At 47.9% G+C, this 16,807-nt stretch overlaps 1 protein-coding gene across 3 annotated transcripts in view; it reads right to left on the minus strand.

Moving 5' to 3' along the window:
* The window catches only part of LOC124032298 (serine/threonine-protein kinase WNK3-like), a 113,350-nt gene that overhangs the window by 35,590 nt on the left and 60,953 nt on the right, over positions 1-16,807 (minus strand). For all 3 annotated transcript variants that reach the window (XM_046344586.1, XM_046344587.1, XM_046344585.1), the window contains exons 6-10: positions 5,700-5,788; positions 5,027-5,246; positions 3,895-4,231; positions 2,665-2,783; positions 2,235-2,435 (exon numbers count right to left, since the gene is read on the minus strand). In XM_046344586.1, the coding sequence (XP_046200542.1) occupies positions 2,235-2,435; positions 2,665-2,783; positions 3,895-4,231; positions 5,027-5,246; positions 5,700-5,788 (966 nt within the window). The remainder of the gene's footprint in view (positions 1-2,234; positions 2,436-2,664; positions 2,784-3,894; positions 4,232-5,026; positions 5,247-5,699; positions 5,789-16,807) is intronic.

Raw genomic sequence — 16,807 nt, forward strand, 5'->3', positions numbered from 1 at the left:
AAATCACTTGTTGCTGTTGCTGTTGTAGCATGGCTTGCTGTTGTTCCAACTGTTGCTGAAGCACAGCCTGCTGGTGCTGTGGGTTGACTGGATGACTGACGACCGCCTGTTGTTGTAGTTGGGTCGGTTGTTTCAGCACAGCTTGCTGTTGTTGTTGCAGCTGTTGTAAATCAATTTGTGGTTGTTGTATCTGGCTCACTTGGTGAGCTTCCAGTTGTTGTTGTTGTTGTTGTTGCTGTTGTTTCTGTAGGAGCGCTTGCTGTTGCTCTAGCTGGTGCTGTTGTAGTTGTGCCTGTTGTTGCTGTTGCTTTAAGGCTTGCTGTTGCTGCTGCTCTTGTTGCTGCTGTTGTAACAGAGCTTGCTGCTGCTGTTGCTCAATTATCTGCTGTTGTAACAACGCTTGCTGCTGCTCCAGTTGGTGCTGTTGTAGTTGCGCCTGTTGTTGCTGTTGTAGCAAAGCCTGTTGCTGTTGTTGCTCAAGCTGCTGTTGTATGTACACTTGCTGTTGTTGTTCTAGTAACATTGCTTGTTGTTGTTGCTGATGTTCTATCTGGTGTTGTTGGTGTAGTAACAATATTTGCTGCTGTTGCTGCTGCTGCAGTTGTTGCTGCTGTTGTACGTCAATTTGCGGTGGTTGCGCATAGGCTTGGGTTTGATCCAATTGCTGTTGCTGCAATGACAATCCCTGTTGTTGCTGTTGCTGCAATGACAATCCCTGTTGTTGCTGCTGCTGTTGTTCCATTGATTGTTGTTGTTGTAGTAAGGCCTGATGCTGCTGTTGTTCCATTGATTGTTGTTGTTGTTGTAGTAAGGCCTGATGCTGCTGTTGTTCCATTGATTGTTGTTGTTGTTGTAGTAAGGCCTGATGCTGCTGTTGTTCCATTGATTGTTGTTGTTGTTGTAGTAAGGCCTGATGCTGCTGTTGTTCCATTGATTGTTGTTGTTGTAGTAAGGCCTGATGCTGCTGTTGTTCCATTGATTGTTGTTGTTGTTGTAGTAAGGCCTGATGCTGCTGTTGTTCCATTGATTGTTGTTGTTGTTGTAGTAAGGCCTGATGCTGCTGTTGTTCCATTGATTGTTGTTGTTGTTGTAGTAAGGCCTGATGCTGCTGTTGTTCCATTGATTGTTGTTGTTGTTGTAGTAAGGCCTGATGCTGCTGTTGTTCCATTGATTGTTGTTGTTGTTGTAGTAAGGCCTGATGCTGCTGTTGTTCCATTGATTGTTGTTGTTGTAAGTGATGCTGCCCATTGATTGTTGTTGTTGTTGTAGTAAGGCCTGATGCTGTTGTTCCATTGATTGTTGTTGTTGTTGTAGTAAGGCCTGATGCTGCTGTTGTTCCATTGATTGTTGTTGTTGTTGTAGTAAGGCCTGATGCTGCTGTTGTTCCATTGATTGTTGTTGTTGTTGTAGTAAGGCCTGCTGCTGCTGAACCAAAGCTTGCTGCACATACACTTGCTGCTGTGGCTCAGTAGTTTGCTGCTGTTGGATTGCTATAGTCTGCTGTTGCTGCTGCTGTTGTTCCATCTGTTGCTGTACCGCCTGGTTCTGGGGAATTACACTGGCCTGTTGTTGATGTTGTTGTTGATGATGCTGAAGCAGGGCGGCTTGTTGAGCCTCCATTTGCTGCTGCTGCTGTTGCTCAATCAGTATCTGTTGTTGTTGTTGAACAATGGTCTGCTGCTGTGGGATCATGTCAGGCAGTGCTTGCTGGGTTAAAGGCTGGGGTGTCATCTGGATGACATTGGGAGTGACGTTGGCCTGGGCCTGTTGTGGGAGAGGGACCATGGCCCCCACTCGTCCTGTTGGGTCCCCCGCTAACATGGGAGCTGGGAGGATGTTGAGCTGGGCTTGGGGAGAGACTGGGGGTGCGTAGGACAGGGAAGGGGCAATTTGTGAAATCTGTGACCCATCTGAGTGGTATGACTGAGATTGTTGGTGGATTGTAGTCGCAGGGTGACAGAGGGATGGTCAGGTGGGCAGAGGGAGTTATGGTAAGAGAGGAGAGGGAGGATTGAGGTGGAGAGAGAAGGTAAGTGTAAATATTAATCATATGATTTAATCAAAGAATTATAAACAGTTTCAAAGAACATGAAAGCATAATTATGATAATTGGAATTGTCATTATTGTTAAAGAACTGATCAAATATTAAGGTGAAGATTAAGAGTTATTTGGGAAGGTTCAAACTGTAGTGTTTTTGAGAGACCAGGGTCGATAGAGATGCAGATCCACTCACCTGTGAATACTGCTGTGGTATATCTGGTGAAACCTGTGTTGGCATGGCAACAGGCTGAACGTAAGTCTGCTGACCATCAGGAGCCCCATCACCACTTTGGCCAATGGACATGCTGGAAATCCCACTACTCTGACCAATAAGCACATTCGGAACTCCTCTGCTCTGACTAATTGGGAACATTTTGGTGTGGTCCATAATTGCCTAAAAATAAATAATAGACAATATAAGTTAACGTGATTGCAGGGTTGCTGAGTGAAAATAAGATTTCAATCTCTTTGTAAACTGGATTCTCCAAAACAGGAACAACCATAACATTGTGTATGTTCCAAATAGCACCCTAGACTCTACATGGTGCACTACATGGCCCTGGTCAAAACTAGTGCAGTACATAGGGAATAGGGTGCTATTTGATATGTAGCCATAGACTTGCCGAAGCAGCAGCAGGGAGGTTGGATTGAGAAAGCATGTAGGACTCCCGTTGCTGAGGGTACGCCTGGCTCTGGCCATTGGCATAAGACTCACAGCTGGCTGAGACAATGCTCTCCCCTCCTGAAGTAAATAGAATGGGAGGTGTGAAACAATACATTTTGGGGGATATTGAAAATATTTCATGCACATTTTTTATACTGGTATCATTCTGTCCTTATCCAAAAATATGTGTATCTGTTACATGTTCAATATACTTTGTTTGATGTTGTTACGGTGGTAGGTACTGTATGTACACTAATGACGCGTTTAAGACAACTGGGAACTCTGAAAAATACGAGGTCAAATCATGACGTCAGTGATTTTCAGGTAGGAAAGTCAGAGCTCTAGAAAGAGGCCCGAGTTCCAATGTTGGAATTCCGAGTTGGATGACCATTCAAATATATATTTCCCAGTCGGAGCTCGTTTTTTTCCCGAGTTCTCGGTTGTTTTGAACGCACTGAAGTCGGAAGTCTGCGATTTCCGAGTTTCCAGTTGTTTTGAACGTGGCATTTGTATACAAAACATTATGAACACCTGCTCTTCCTTGACATAGACTGACCAGGTAATTCCAGGTGAAAGCTATGATCCATTATTGATGTCACTTGTTAAATCCACTTCAATGTAGAGGAGAGGAGACAGGTTAAATAAGGATTTTTAAGCCTTGAGACAATTGAAACATGGATTGTGTATGTGTGCCATTCAGAGGGTGAATGAGCAAGACAAAATATTTAAGTGCCTTTGAACCGGGTTTGGTTTTTGTTAACATTTTACATTTTGTACTTTTTCCCAGACTGATCCCCCAGACTGAGAATCGCACCCACAACCCTGGTATTGCAAGCACCATGCTCTACCAACTGAGCCACATGGGACCCAAAAACTTCAACGCTGCTGGGTCTTTCACGCTCAAAAGTTTCCTGTGTGTACCAAGAATGGTCCACCACCCAAAGGACATCCAGCCAACTTGACACAACTGTGGGAAACATTGGAGTCAATATGGGCCAGCATCTCTGTGGAATGCTTTCGATACCTTGTACCTTGAGTCCAAGTCCCCAACGAATTGTGTCTGTTCTGAGAGCAAAAGGGGGTACTGGGGGCTGGCAATATTAGGAAAGTGTTCATAATGTTTTGTACAGTCAGTGTATGTGTATTGTAGGAACCTATCTGGTAAGCCTCTGATAGAGACGTACAGTACCTGTGGGTAGGCTCAGAGGATTCCCACTGTGGATCTGCTGCTGTTGCCTCGTATGCTGATCTGCCTTTGGTATCTCCTCAGCCTCCCCCTGCCCACCACCTCCCCCGCCTCGCCCTGTCAGCCCAGCAACCCCAGGCCCCAGGGAGGAGGTGCAGGAGGGGTAAGTGTTGGTGTAGGAGGAGGTGAGGGTGGAGTCTCGTCTCTCATCAAAGCCTTGCTGCTGTTGGAGCAGCTGCTGCTGGCGTCTCTCACGGGACTTCTTGATGAGCGTGACACGGTCGCGGATGGATTTCCCCACTACTTTAGCATCGCTCTCATGGAAGAAGCCCGACTTCACCTGGCGAGGAGGGGGAAGAGAGAAAAGGAGGGGGGGCGGGGTGGAGCGAGAGAGGGAGAGGGAGAGAGAGAGTAAGACAGTGAGAGAATGAGAGCGAGAGGGGGCGGAGAGAGACATTAAAAGCAGTGCAAGGAAACCTTGATTAATGAGCCGTGGACTTTGCAATACATCAAAGCAACTCCAGACCCCACCTTTCCTGTGGCCCTCTCACCTTCCCTGTAGTTCTCTGAGAAGCCCTAGTTATTCCTGTTCCGACCTGCACTGCTCTCTCTCATATCATTTTCACACTAATGAGCTGAGCCGACCTTTACTGTACTGTACTGTACTGTGCTGGCCTGGGGCCATGCTAGAAAGGACAATCTCAAATAAAAAATAACGTGCAGAGTACGTTTCGGGTTGGTACCATAGTCTGAAAAGGGTATCAATGTCTCACCATCTCTCTCTCTCCCCCGCTCTCACCATCCCCTATCCTTCCCACTCTAGTTCCTCAGCACTGTCGCTCTCTAGGTACCTCCCACCCCTCCTCTCTCTCTCCCCCTCTCTCACCATCCCCTCTCCTTCCCTCTCTAGTTCCTCAGCACTGTCGCTCTCTAGGTACCTCCCACCCCTCCCCTCTCTCTCCCCCTCTCTCACCATCCCCTCTCCTTCCCCCTCTAGTTCCTCAGCACTGTCACTCTCTAGGTACCTCCCACCCCTCCTCTCTCTCTCCCCCTCTCTCACCATCCCCTCTAGTTCCTCAGCACTGTCGCTCTCTAGGTACCTCCCACCCCTCCTCTCTCTCTCCACCTCTCTCACCATCTCCAGAGCCACCTCTTCTGCGCTGTCATTCTCCAGGTCATAACTGAACTCAATGGCCTCGTTGTCTTTGTGTTTGCCCTTCAGCTTCTTGGGATCCTCCACCCAGATCCTGAGGGCCAGACACTCCTGATACCCCATGTCCTCCTCCGCCAGCTCCACACGCACCCCAGTGTCCTCCCCAAAGAAGGCGTGGGTCAACAGGTCCCGGATGGACAGCCTGCAGAGAGAGAGAACACATCAAGCAAAGAACAAATTCCCACTTCTTTCCTTTAATTGGATAAGACAGTGAAGAAGAGATGACAGGAACAGTAGGAGAGGGGCAAGTCAGAAGGGCAGTGGGCTGGAGTTGAACCCATGCCTGATCTGGTATGTGTGCCGGGGTCAGCGGTACTAATCACTTTAGACAGTCCACCGAATGAATTTTTAAAATAAGCACTCGTCCTTATTATGAGAGAGAGAGAGAAACTTTTGTCAGTGTAATGTTTACTGTTCATTTTTATTGTTTATTTCACTTTTGTTTATTATCTACATCACGTAATTTTACAATGTTAACATATGTTTCCCATGCCAATACAGCCCTTAAATTGAAATTCAATAGAATTGAGAGAGACAGAGACAGAAAGACAGACAGAGTGAGAGAGAAAGAGAGTGGGGAGGTAAAACTGCTTACCTCTGATTCTTGTCTTGGCGGATGCAGCACTCAATGATCTCTTTAATCTCTGGGTCATTGACTTTATCAAAGCTGGCTGGTTTTATACCCTGTAGACAGAGAGGGAAAGAGAGATAGAGGTACAGTGAGAGTAGAGAGAGAGAAACAGATGACGACGAGTGGGGGGGGGGGGGGGGGGTGATAGAACATACAATAATTGAGATGATGGGACTACTCTGTCCTATATGGACAGTAATATACCTTAGACGATGGGACTACTCCGTCCTACATGGACAATAATATACCTTAGATGGGACTACTCTGTCCTATATGGACAGTAATATACCTTAGACGATGGGACTACTCTGTCCTACATGGACAATAATATACCTTAGACGATGGGACTACTCTGTCCTATATGGACAGTAATATACCTTAGATGGGACTACTCTGTCCTACATGGACAATAATATACCTTAGATGGGACTACTCTGTCCTATATGGACAATAATATACCTTAGATGGGACTACTCTGTCCTACATGGACAATAATATACCTTAGATGGGACTACTCTGTCCTACATGGACAATAATATACCTTAGATGGGACTACTCTGTCCTACATGGACAATAATATACCTTAGATGGGACTACTCTGTCCTATATGGACAATAATATACCTTAGATGGGACTACTCTGTCCTACATGGACAATAATATACCTTAGACGATGGGACTACTCTGTCCTACATGGACAATAATATACCTTAGATGGGACTACTCTGTCCTACATGGACAATAATATACCTTAGACGATGGGACTACTCTGTCCTACATGGACAATAATATACCTTAGATGGGACTACTCTGTCCTACATGGACAATAATATACCTTAGACGATGGGACTACTCTGTCCTACATGGACAATAATATACCTTAGATGGGACTACTCTGTCCTACATGGACAATAATATACCTTAGATGGGACTACTCCGTCCTACATGGACAATAATATACCTTAGATGGGACTACTCTGTCCTACATGGACAATAATATACCTTAGATGGGACTACTCTGTCCTACATGGACAATAATATACCTTAGACGATGGGACTACTCTGTCCTACATGGACAATAATATACCTTAGATGGGACTACTCTGTCCTACATGGACAATAATATACCTTAGATGGGACTACTCTGTCCTACATGGACAATAATATACCTTAGACGATGGGACTACTCCGTCCTACATGGACAATAATATACCTTAGGTGGGACTACTCTGTCCTACATGGACAATAATATACCTTAGACGATGGGACTACTCTGTCCTACATGGACAATAATATACCTTAGATGGGACTACTCTGTCCTACATGGACAATAATATACCTTAGACGATGGGACTACTCTGTCCTACATGGACAATAATATACCTTAGATGGGACTACTCTGTCCTACATGGACAATAATATACCTTAGACGATGGGACTACTCTGTCCTACATGGACAATAATATACCTTAGATGGGACTACTCTGTCCTACATGGACAATAATATACCTTAGATGGGACTACTCCGTCCTACATGGACAATAATATACCTTAGATGGGACTACTCTGTCCTACATGGACAATAATATACCTTAGATGGGACTACTCTGTCCTACATGGACAATAATATACCTTAGACGATGGGACTACTCTGTCCTACATGGACAATAATATACCTTAGATGGGACTACTCTGTCCTACATGGACAATAATATACCTTAGACGATGGGACTACTCCGTCCTACATGGACAATAATATACCTTAGGTGGGACTACTCTGTCCTATATGGACAGTAATATACCTTAGGTGGGACTACTCTGTCCTACATGGACAATAATATACCTTAGGTGGGACTACTCTGTCCTACATGGACAATAATATACCTTAGGTGGGACTACTCTGTCCTACATGGACAATAATATACCTTAGGTGGGACTACTCTGTCCTACATGGACAATAATATACCTTAGGTGGGACTACTCTGTCCTACATGGACAATAATATACCTTAGACGATGGGACTACTCCGTCCTACACGGGCAGTAATATACAGTTGAAGTCGGAGGTTTACATACACTTAGGTTGGAGTCATTAAAACTAATTTTTCAACCACTCCACAAGGTACTATGTACTATGTGCATGACACAAGTCATTTTTCCAACAATTGTTTACAGACAGATTATTTCACTTATAATTCACTGTATCACAAATCCAGTGGGTGAGAAGTTAACATACACTAAGTTGACTGTGCCTTTAAACAGCTTGGAAAATTCCAGAAAAAAAGATGTCATGGCTTTAGAAGCTTCTGATTGTCATGTTTGTCATTTATTGTCATGTCTTGTCCCTGTGCTCCCCATGCTATTCGTTTCCCTCTGCTGGTCTTGTTTGGTTCTATCCCTCTCTCTCCCCCTCCCTCTCTCACTCTCTCGCTCTCTCTTCTCTCTGTCGTTCCGTTCCTGCTCCCAGCTGTTCCTATTCCCCTAATCATCATTTAGTCTTCCCACACCTGTTCCCGATCCTTTCCCCTGATTAGACTCCCTATTTATTCCTTTGTGATCCGTTCCTGTTCCGTCGGTTCCTTGTATTGTATTCACCATGCTGTGATTGCGTTTCGCCCTGTCCTGTCGTGTTTTTGCCGTGATTGTGTATCACCCTGTCCTGTCGTGTTTTGTGCCTTCATCAGACGCTGCGTGTGAGCAGGTGTCTCAGTCGACTACGGCCTGCGCCTACCCGACCTGCAGTCTGTGGCCGCTTCTCCAGTTGTTTTCCCCTCTACAAATCTAGAGGATTTCAGTTATTCCGTTTTGAACATTAATAAACTCTGTTTCTGTTAAGTCGCGTTTGGGTCCTCTTTCACCTGCATAACAGAAGGAACCGACCAAGGAATGGACCCAGCGACTTCAGACGCTCGTTACACTGCCGTCGAGATCCAAGGAGCCATGCTCGGCAGACACGAGCAGGAATTGTCCGCTGCTCGCCAGGCCGTGGAAAACCTGGCTGCTCAGGTTTCCGACCTCTCTGGACAGTTCCAGAGTCTACGTCTCGTGCCACCTGTTACTTCCTGGCCTGCCGAGCCTCCAGAACCTAGGGTTAATAACCCACCTTGCTACTCCGGGCAGCCCACTGAGTGCCGCTCCTTTCTCACGCAGTGTGAGATTGTGTTCTCTCTCCAACCCAACACATACTCTAGAGAGAGAGCTCGGGTTGCTTACGTCATTTCACTCCTTACTGGCCGGGCTCGAGAATGGGGCACAGCTATCTGGGAGGCAAGGGCTGTTTGCTCTAACGATTTCCAGAACTTTAAAGAGGAGATGATTCGGGTTTTTTGACCGTTCAGTTTTTGGTGGGGAGGCTTCTAGGGCCCTGGCTTCCTTATGCCAAGGTGAACGGTCCATAACGGATTATTCCATTGAGTTTCGCACTCTTGCTGCCTCTAGTGAGTGGAACGAGCCGGCGCTGCTCGCTCGTTTTCTGGAGGGACTCCACGCTGTGGTTAAGGATGAGATTCTCTCCCGGGAGGTTCCTTCAGATGTGGACTCTTTGATTGCTCTCGCCATCCGCATAGAACGACGGGTAGATCTTCGTCACCGGGCTGTGGAAGAGAGCTCGCATCAACGGTGTTTCCCTGCTCCGCATCGCAACCATCTCCCCCTCTGGCTTTGAGACTGAGCCCATGCAGCTGGGAGGGATTCGCATCTCGAATAAGGAGAGGGAACGGAGGATCACCAACCGCCTGTGCCTCTATTGTGGAGTTGCTGGACATTTCGTTAATTCATGTCCAGTAAAAGCCAGAGCTCATCTGTAAGCGGAGGGCTACAGGTGAGCGCAACTACTCAAGTCTCTCCATCAAAGTCCTGTACTACTTTGTCGGTCCACCTACGCTGGACTGGTTCGGGCGCTACATGTAGTGCCTTGATAGACTCTGGGGCTGAGGGTTGTTTCATGGACTGGGTTCGGAAACATGACATTCCTTTCAGAGAGTTAGATAAGCCTACGCCCATGTTCGCCTTAGATGGTAGTCATCTTCCCAGTATCAGATTTGAGACACTACCTTTAACCCTCACAGTATCTGGTAACCACAGTGAGACTATTTCTTTTTTGATTTTCCGTTCACCGTTTACACCTGTTGTTTTGGGTCATCCCTGGCTAGTATGTCATAATCCTTCTATTAATTGGTCTAGTAATTCTATCCTATCCTGGAACGTTTCTTGTCATGTGAAGTGTTTAATGTCTGCCATCCCTCCCGTTTCTTCTGTCCCTACTTCTCAGGAGGAACTTGGCGATTTGACAGGAGTGCCGGAGGAATATCATGATCTGCGCACGGTCTTCAGTCGGTCCCGAGCCAACTCCCTTCCTCCTCACCGGTCGTATGATTGTAGTATTGATCTCCTTCCGGGGACCACTCCTCCTCGAGGTAGACTATACTCTCTGTCGGCTCCCGAACGTAAGGCTCTCGAGGATTATTTGTCTGTGTCTCTTGACGCCGGTACCATAGTGCCTTCTTCCTCTCCGGCCGGGGCGGGGTTCTTTTTGTTAAGAAGAAGGACGGTACTCTGCGCCCCTGCGTGGATTATCGAGGGCTGAATGACATAACGGTTAAGAATCGTTATCCGCTTCCCTTATGTCATCAGCCTTCGAGATTCTGCAGGGAGCCAGGTGGGGACCTTCGTAACGCTTACCATCTCGTGCGCATCAGAGAGGGGGACGAGTGGAAAAAACGGCGTTTAATACTCCGTTAGGGCATTTTGAGTACCGGGTTCTGCCGTTCGGTCTCGCCAATGCGCCAGCTGTTTTTCAGGCATTAGTTAATGATGTTCTGAGAGACATGCTGAACATTTTTGTTTTTGTCTATCTTGACGATATCCTGATTTTTTCTCCGTCACTCGAGATTCATGTTCAGCACGTTCGACGTGTTCTACAGCGCCTTTTAGAGAATTGTCTCTACGTAAAGGCTGAGAAGTGCTCTTTTCATGTCTCCTCCGTTACTTTTCTCGGTTCCGTTATTTCCGCTGAAGGCATTCAGATGGATTCCGCTAAGGTCCAAGCTGTCAGTGATTGGCCCGTTCCAAGGTCACGTGTCGAGTTGCAGCGCTTTTTAGGTTTCGCTAATTTCTATCGGCGTTTCATTCGTAATTTCGGTCAAGTTGCTGCCCCTCTCACAGCTCTTACTTCTGTCAAGACGTGTTTTAAGTGGTCCGGTTCCGCCCAGGGAGCTTTTGATCTTCTAAAAGAACGTTTTACGTCCGCTCCTATCCTCGTTACTCCTGACGTCACTAGACAATTCATTGTCGAGGTTGACGCTTCAGAGGTAGGCGTGGGAGCCATTCTATCCCAGCGCTTCCAGTCTGACGAAAGGTTCATCCTTGCGCTTATTTTTCTCATCGCCTGTCGCCATCTGAGCGCAACTATGATGTGGGTAACCGTGAACTGCTCGCCATCCGCTTAGCCCTAGGCGAATGGCGACAGTGGTTGGAGGGGGCGACCGTTCCTTTTGTCGTTTGGACAGACCATAAGAACCTTGAGTACATCCGTTCTGCCAAACGACTTAATGCCCGTCAAGCTCGTTGGGCGTTGTTTTTCGCTCGTTTCGAGTTTGTGATTTCTTACCGTCCGGGTAGCAAGAACACCAAGCCTGATGCCTTATCCCGTCTGTTTAGTTCTTCTGTGGCTTCTACTGATCCCGAGGGATTCTTCCTTATGGGCGTGTTGTCGGGTTAACAGTCTGGGGAATTGAAAGACAGGTTAAGCAAGCACTCACGCACACTGCGTCGCCGCGCGCTTGTCCTAGTAACCTCCTTTTCGTTCCTGTTTCCACTCGTCTGGCTGTTCTTCAGTGGGCTCACTCTGCCAAGTTAGCGGGTCATCCCGGTGTTCGAGGCACTCTTGCGTCTATTCGCCAGCGCTTTTGGTGGCCGACTCAGGAGCGTGACACGCGCCGTTTCGTGGCTGCCTGTTCGGACTGCGCGCAGACTAAGTCGGGTAACTCTCCTCCTGCCGGTCGTCTCAGACCGCTCCCCATTCCTTCTCGACCATGGTCTCACATTGCCTTAGACTTCATTACCGGTCTGCCTTTGTCTGCGGGGAAGACTGTGATTCTGACGGTTGTCGATAGGTTCTCTAAGGCGGCACATTTCATTCCCCTCGCTAAACTTCCTTCCGCTAAGGAGACGGCACAAATCATTATTGAGAATGTATTCAGAATTCATGGCCTCCCGTTAGACGCCGTTTCAGACAGAGGTCCGCAATTCACGTCACAGTTTTGGAGGGAGTTCTGTCGTTTGATTGGTGCGTCCGTCAGTCTCTCTTCCGGGTTTCATCCCCAGTCTAACGGTCAAGCAGAGAGGGCCAATCAGACGATTGGTCGCATACTACGCAGCCTTTCTTTCAGAAACCCTGCGTCTTGGGCAGAACAGCTCCCCTGGGCAGAATACGCTCACAATTCGCTTCCTTCGTCTGCTACCGGGTTATCTCCGTTTCAGAGTAGTCTGGGTTACCAGCCTCCTCTGTTCTCATCCCAGCTTGCCGAGTCCAGCGTTCCCTCCGCTCAAGCGTTTGTCCAACGTTGTGAGCGCACCTGGAGGAGGGTGAGGTCTGCACTTTGCCGTTACAGGGCACAGACGGTGAGAGCCGCCAATAAACGCAGGATTAAGAGTCCAAGGTATTGTTGCGGCCAGAGAGTGTGGCTTTCCACTCGCAACCTTCCTCTTACGACAGCTTCTCGTAAGTTGACTCCGCGGTTCATTGGTCCGTTCCGTGTCTCCCAGGTCGTCAATCCTGTCGCTGTGCGACTGCTTCTTCCGCGACATCTTCGTCGCGTCCATCCTGTCTTCCATGTCTCCTGTGTTAAGCCCTTTCTTCGCACCCCCGTTCGTCTTCCCTCCCCCCTCCCGTCCTTGTCGAGAGCGCACCTATTTACAAGGTACATAAAATTATGGACATGCGTTCTCGGGACGGGGTCACCAATACCTAGTGGATTGGGAGGGTTACGGTCCTGAGGAGAGGAGTTGGGTTCCGTCTCGGGACGTGCTGGACCGTTCGCTCATCGATGATTTCCTCCGTTGCCGCCAGGATTCCTCCTCGAGTGCGCCAGGAGGCGCTCGGTGAGTGGGGGGGTACTGTCATGTTTGTCATTTATTGTCATGTCTTGTCCCTGTGCTCCCCATGCTATTCGTTTCCCTCTGCTGGTCTTGTTTGGTTCTATCCCTCTCTCTCCCCCTCCCTCTCTCACTCTCTCGCTCTCTCTTCTCTCTGTCGTTCCGTTCCTGCTCCCAGCTGTTCCTATTCCCCTAATCATCATTTAGTCTTCCCACACCTGTTCCCGATCCTTTCCCCTGATTAGACTCCCTATTTATTCCTTTGTGATCCGTTCCTGTTCCGTCGGTTCCTTGTATTGTATTCACCATGCTGTGATTGCGTTTCGCCCTGTCCTGTCGTGTTTTTTGCCGTGATTGTGTATCACCCTGTCCTGTCGTGTTTTGTGCCTTCATCAGACGCTGCGTGTGAGCAGGTGTCTCAGTCGACTACGGCCTGCCTGCCCTACCCGAAAGGACCTGCAGTCTGTGGCCGCTTCTCCAGTTGTTTTCCCCTCTACAAATCTAGAGGATTTCAGTTATTCCGTTTTGAACATTAATAAACTCTGTTTCTGTTAAGTCGCGTTTGGGTCCTCTTTCACCTGCATAACACTGATAGGCTAATTGACATCATTTGAGTCAATTGGAGGTGTACACAGTGCCTCGAACAAAGTGGCTCTTTGGTTGACATCATGGGAAAATCAAAACATTTCAGCAAAGATCTCTTAAAAGAATTGTAGACCTCCACAAGTCAGGTTCATCCTTGGAAGCAATTTCCAAATGCCTGAAGGTACCACATTCATCTGTACAAACAATAGTACGCAAGTATAAACACCATGGGACCACGCAGCCGTCATACCGCTCAGGAAGGAGATGCGTTCTGTCTCCTAGAGATGAACGTACTTCGGTGCAAAAAAGTGCAAATCAATCCCAGAATAACAGCAAAGGACCTTGTGAAGACGCTGGAGGAAACAGGTACAAAAGTATCTATATCCACAGTAAAATGAGTCCTATAAATGTCATGTTTTGTCTTATATTGTCTTGTCATTTTGCTTTTCCTTCTGTTCGTTTTCCCCCTGCTGGTCTTTTTAGGTTCGTTCCCCTTTTTCTCTCTCCCTCCCTCTCTCTCTTCTCTCTATCGTTCCGTTCCTGCTCCCAGCTGTTCCTATTCCCCTAATCAATCATTTAGTCTTCCCACACCTGTTCCCTATCTTTTTCCCTGATTAGAGTCCCTATTTCTCCCCTTGTGTTCCGTTTCTGCCCTGTCGGATCCTTGTATTTTGTTCACCGTGCTGTGTCTTTGTATCGCCCTGTCGTGTCGTGTTTCCCTCAGATGCTGCGTGGTGAGCAGGTGTCTGAGTCTGCTACGGTCAAGTGCCTTCTTGAGGCAACCTGCAGTTTATTATCGAGTCTCCAGTCAGTTCTCGTGATTACGAGTGGTATTGTTTTTTATGCTTTATTTACCGCTCCGAATTGTCTAGGAGTATTGCTATTTCCTTAAACTGGATTAAAGACTCTGTTTTCGCCAAGTCGCTTTTGGGTCCTCATTCACCTGCATAACAGAAGGATCCGACCAAAGAATGGACCCAGCGACTACAGACGCTCGTAACACTGCCGTCGAGATCCAAGGAGCCATGCTCGGCAGACACGAGCAGGAATTGTCTGCTGCTCGTCATGCCATGGAGAACCTGGCCGCTCAGGTTTCCGACCTCTCTGGACAGTTCCAGAGTCTTCGTCTCGTGCCACCTGTTACTTCCTGGTCTGCCGAGCCTCCGGAACCTAGGGTTAATAACCCACCTTGCTACTCCGGGCAGCCCAAGGAGTGCCGCTCCTTTCTCACCCAGTGTGATATTGTGTTCTCTCTCCAACCCAACACATACTCTAGAGAGAGAGCTCGGGTTGCTTACGTCATTTCACTCCTTACTGGCCGGGCTCGAGAGTGGGGCACAGCTATCTGGGAGGCAAGGGCTGATTGTTCAAACAATTACCAGAACTTTAAAGAGGAGATGATTCGGGTTTTTGACCGTTCAGTTTTTGGTAGGGAGGCTTCTAGGGCCCTGGCTTCCCTATGCCAAGGTGATCGATCCATAACGGATTACTCTATAGAGTTTCGCACTCTTGCTGCCTCTAGTGACTGGAACGAGCCGGCGCTGCTCGCTCGTTTTCTGGAGGGACTCCACGCAGTGGTTAAAGATGAGATTCTCTCCCGGGAGGTTCCTTCCAGTGTGGACTCTTTGATTGCTCTCGCCATCCGCATAGAACGACGGGTAGATCTTCGTCACCAAGCTCGTGGAAGAGAGCTCGCGTCAACGGTGTTTCCCTGCTCCGCATCGCAACCATCTCCCTCCTCTGGCTCAGAGACTGAGCCCATGCAGCTGGGAGGTATTCGCATCTCGACTAAGGAGAGGGAACGGAGGATCACCAACCGCCTGTGCCTCTATTGCGGATTTGATGGACATTTTGTCAATTCATGTCCAGTAAAAGCCAGAGCTCATCAGTAAGCGGAGGGCTACTGGTGAGCGCTACTACTCAGGTCTCTCCATCTAGATCCTGTACTACTATGTCGGTCCATCTACGCTGGACCGGTTCGGGTGCTACATGCAGTGCCTTGATAGACTCTGGGGCTGAGGGTTGTTTCATGGACGAAGCATGGGCTCGGAAACATGACATTCCTTTCAGACAGTTAGACAAGCCTACGCCCATGTTCGCCTTAGATGGTAGTCATCTTCCCTGTATCAGATTTGAGACACTACCTTTAACCCTCACAGTATCTGGTAACCACAGTGAGACTATTTCTTTTTGATTTTTCGTTCACCTTTTACACCTGTTGTTTTGGGTCATCCCTGGCTAGTATGTCATAATCCTTCTATTAATTGGTCTAGTAATTCTATCCTATCCTGGAACGTTTCTTGTCATGTGAAGTGTTTAATGTCTGCCATCCCTCCCATTTCTTCTGTCCCCACTTCTCAGGAGGAACCTGGCGATTTGACAGGAGTGCCGGAGGAATATCATGATCTGCGCACGGTCTTCAGTCGGTCCCGAGCCAACTCCCTTCCTCCTCACCGGTCGTATGATTGTAGTATTGATCTCCTTCCGGGAACCACTCCTCCTCGGGGTAGACTATACTCTCTGTCGGCTCCCGAACGTAAGGCTCTCGAGGATTATTTGTCTGTGTCTCTTGACGCCGGTACCATAGTGCCTTCTTCCTCTCCGGCCGGGGCGGGGTTTTTTTTTGTTAAGAAAAAGGACGGTACTCTGCGCCCCTGCGTGGATTATCGAGGGCTGAATGACATAACGGTTAAGAATCGTTATCCGCTTCCCCTTATGTCATCAGCCTTCGAGATTCTGCAGGGAGCCAGGTGCTTTACTAAGTTGGACCTTCGTAACGCTTACCATCTCGTGCGCATCAGAGAGGGGGACGAGTGGAAAACGGCGTTTAACACTCCGTTAGGGCATTTTGAGTACCGGGTTCTGCCGTTTGGTCTCGCCAATGCGCCAGCTGTTTTTCAGGCATTAGTTAATGATGTTCTGAGAGACATGCTGAACATCTTTGTTTTTGTCTACCTTGACGATATCCTGATTTTTTCACCGTCACTCGAGATTCATGTTCAGCACGTTCGACGTGTTCTCCAGCGCCTTTTAGAGAATTGTCTCTACGTGAAGGCTGAGAAGTGCTCTTTTCATGTCTCCTCCGTTACTTTTCTCGGTTCCGTTATTTCCGCTGAAGGCATTCAGATGGATTCCGCTAAGGTCCAAGCTGTCAGTGAGTGGCCCGTTCCTAGGTCACGTGTCGAGTTGCAGCGCTTTCTAGGTTTCGCTAATTTCTATCGGCGTTTCATTCGTAATTTCGGTCAAGTTGCTGCCCCTCTCACAGCTCTTACTTCTGTCAAGACGTGTTTTAAGTGGTCCGGTTCCGCCCAGGGAGCTTTTGATCTTCTAAAAGAACGTTTTACGTCCGCTCCTATCCTCGTTACTCCTGACGTCACTAGACAATTCATTGTCG

The sequence above is a fragment of the Oncorhynchus gorbuscha genome, linkage group LG03 (genome assembly GCF_021184085.1).
Source record: "Oncorhynchus gorbuscha isolate QuinsamMale2020 ecotype Even-year linkage group LG03, OgorEven_v1.0, whole genome shotgun sequence".
NCBI lineage: Eukaryota > Metazoa > Chordata > Actinopteri > Salmoniformes > Salmonidae > Oncorhynchus > Oncorhynchus gorbuscha.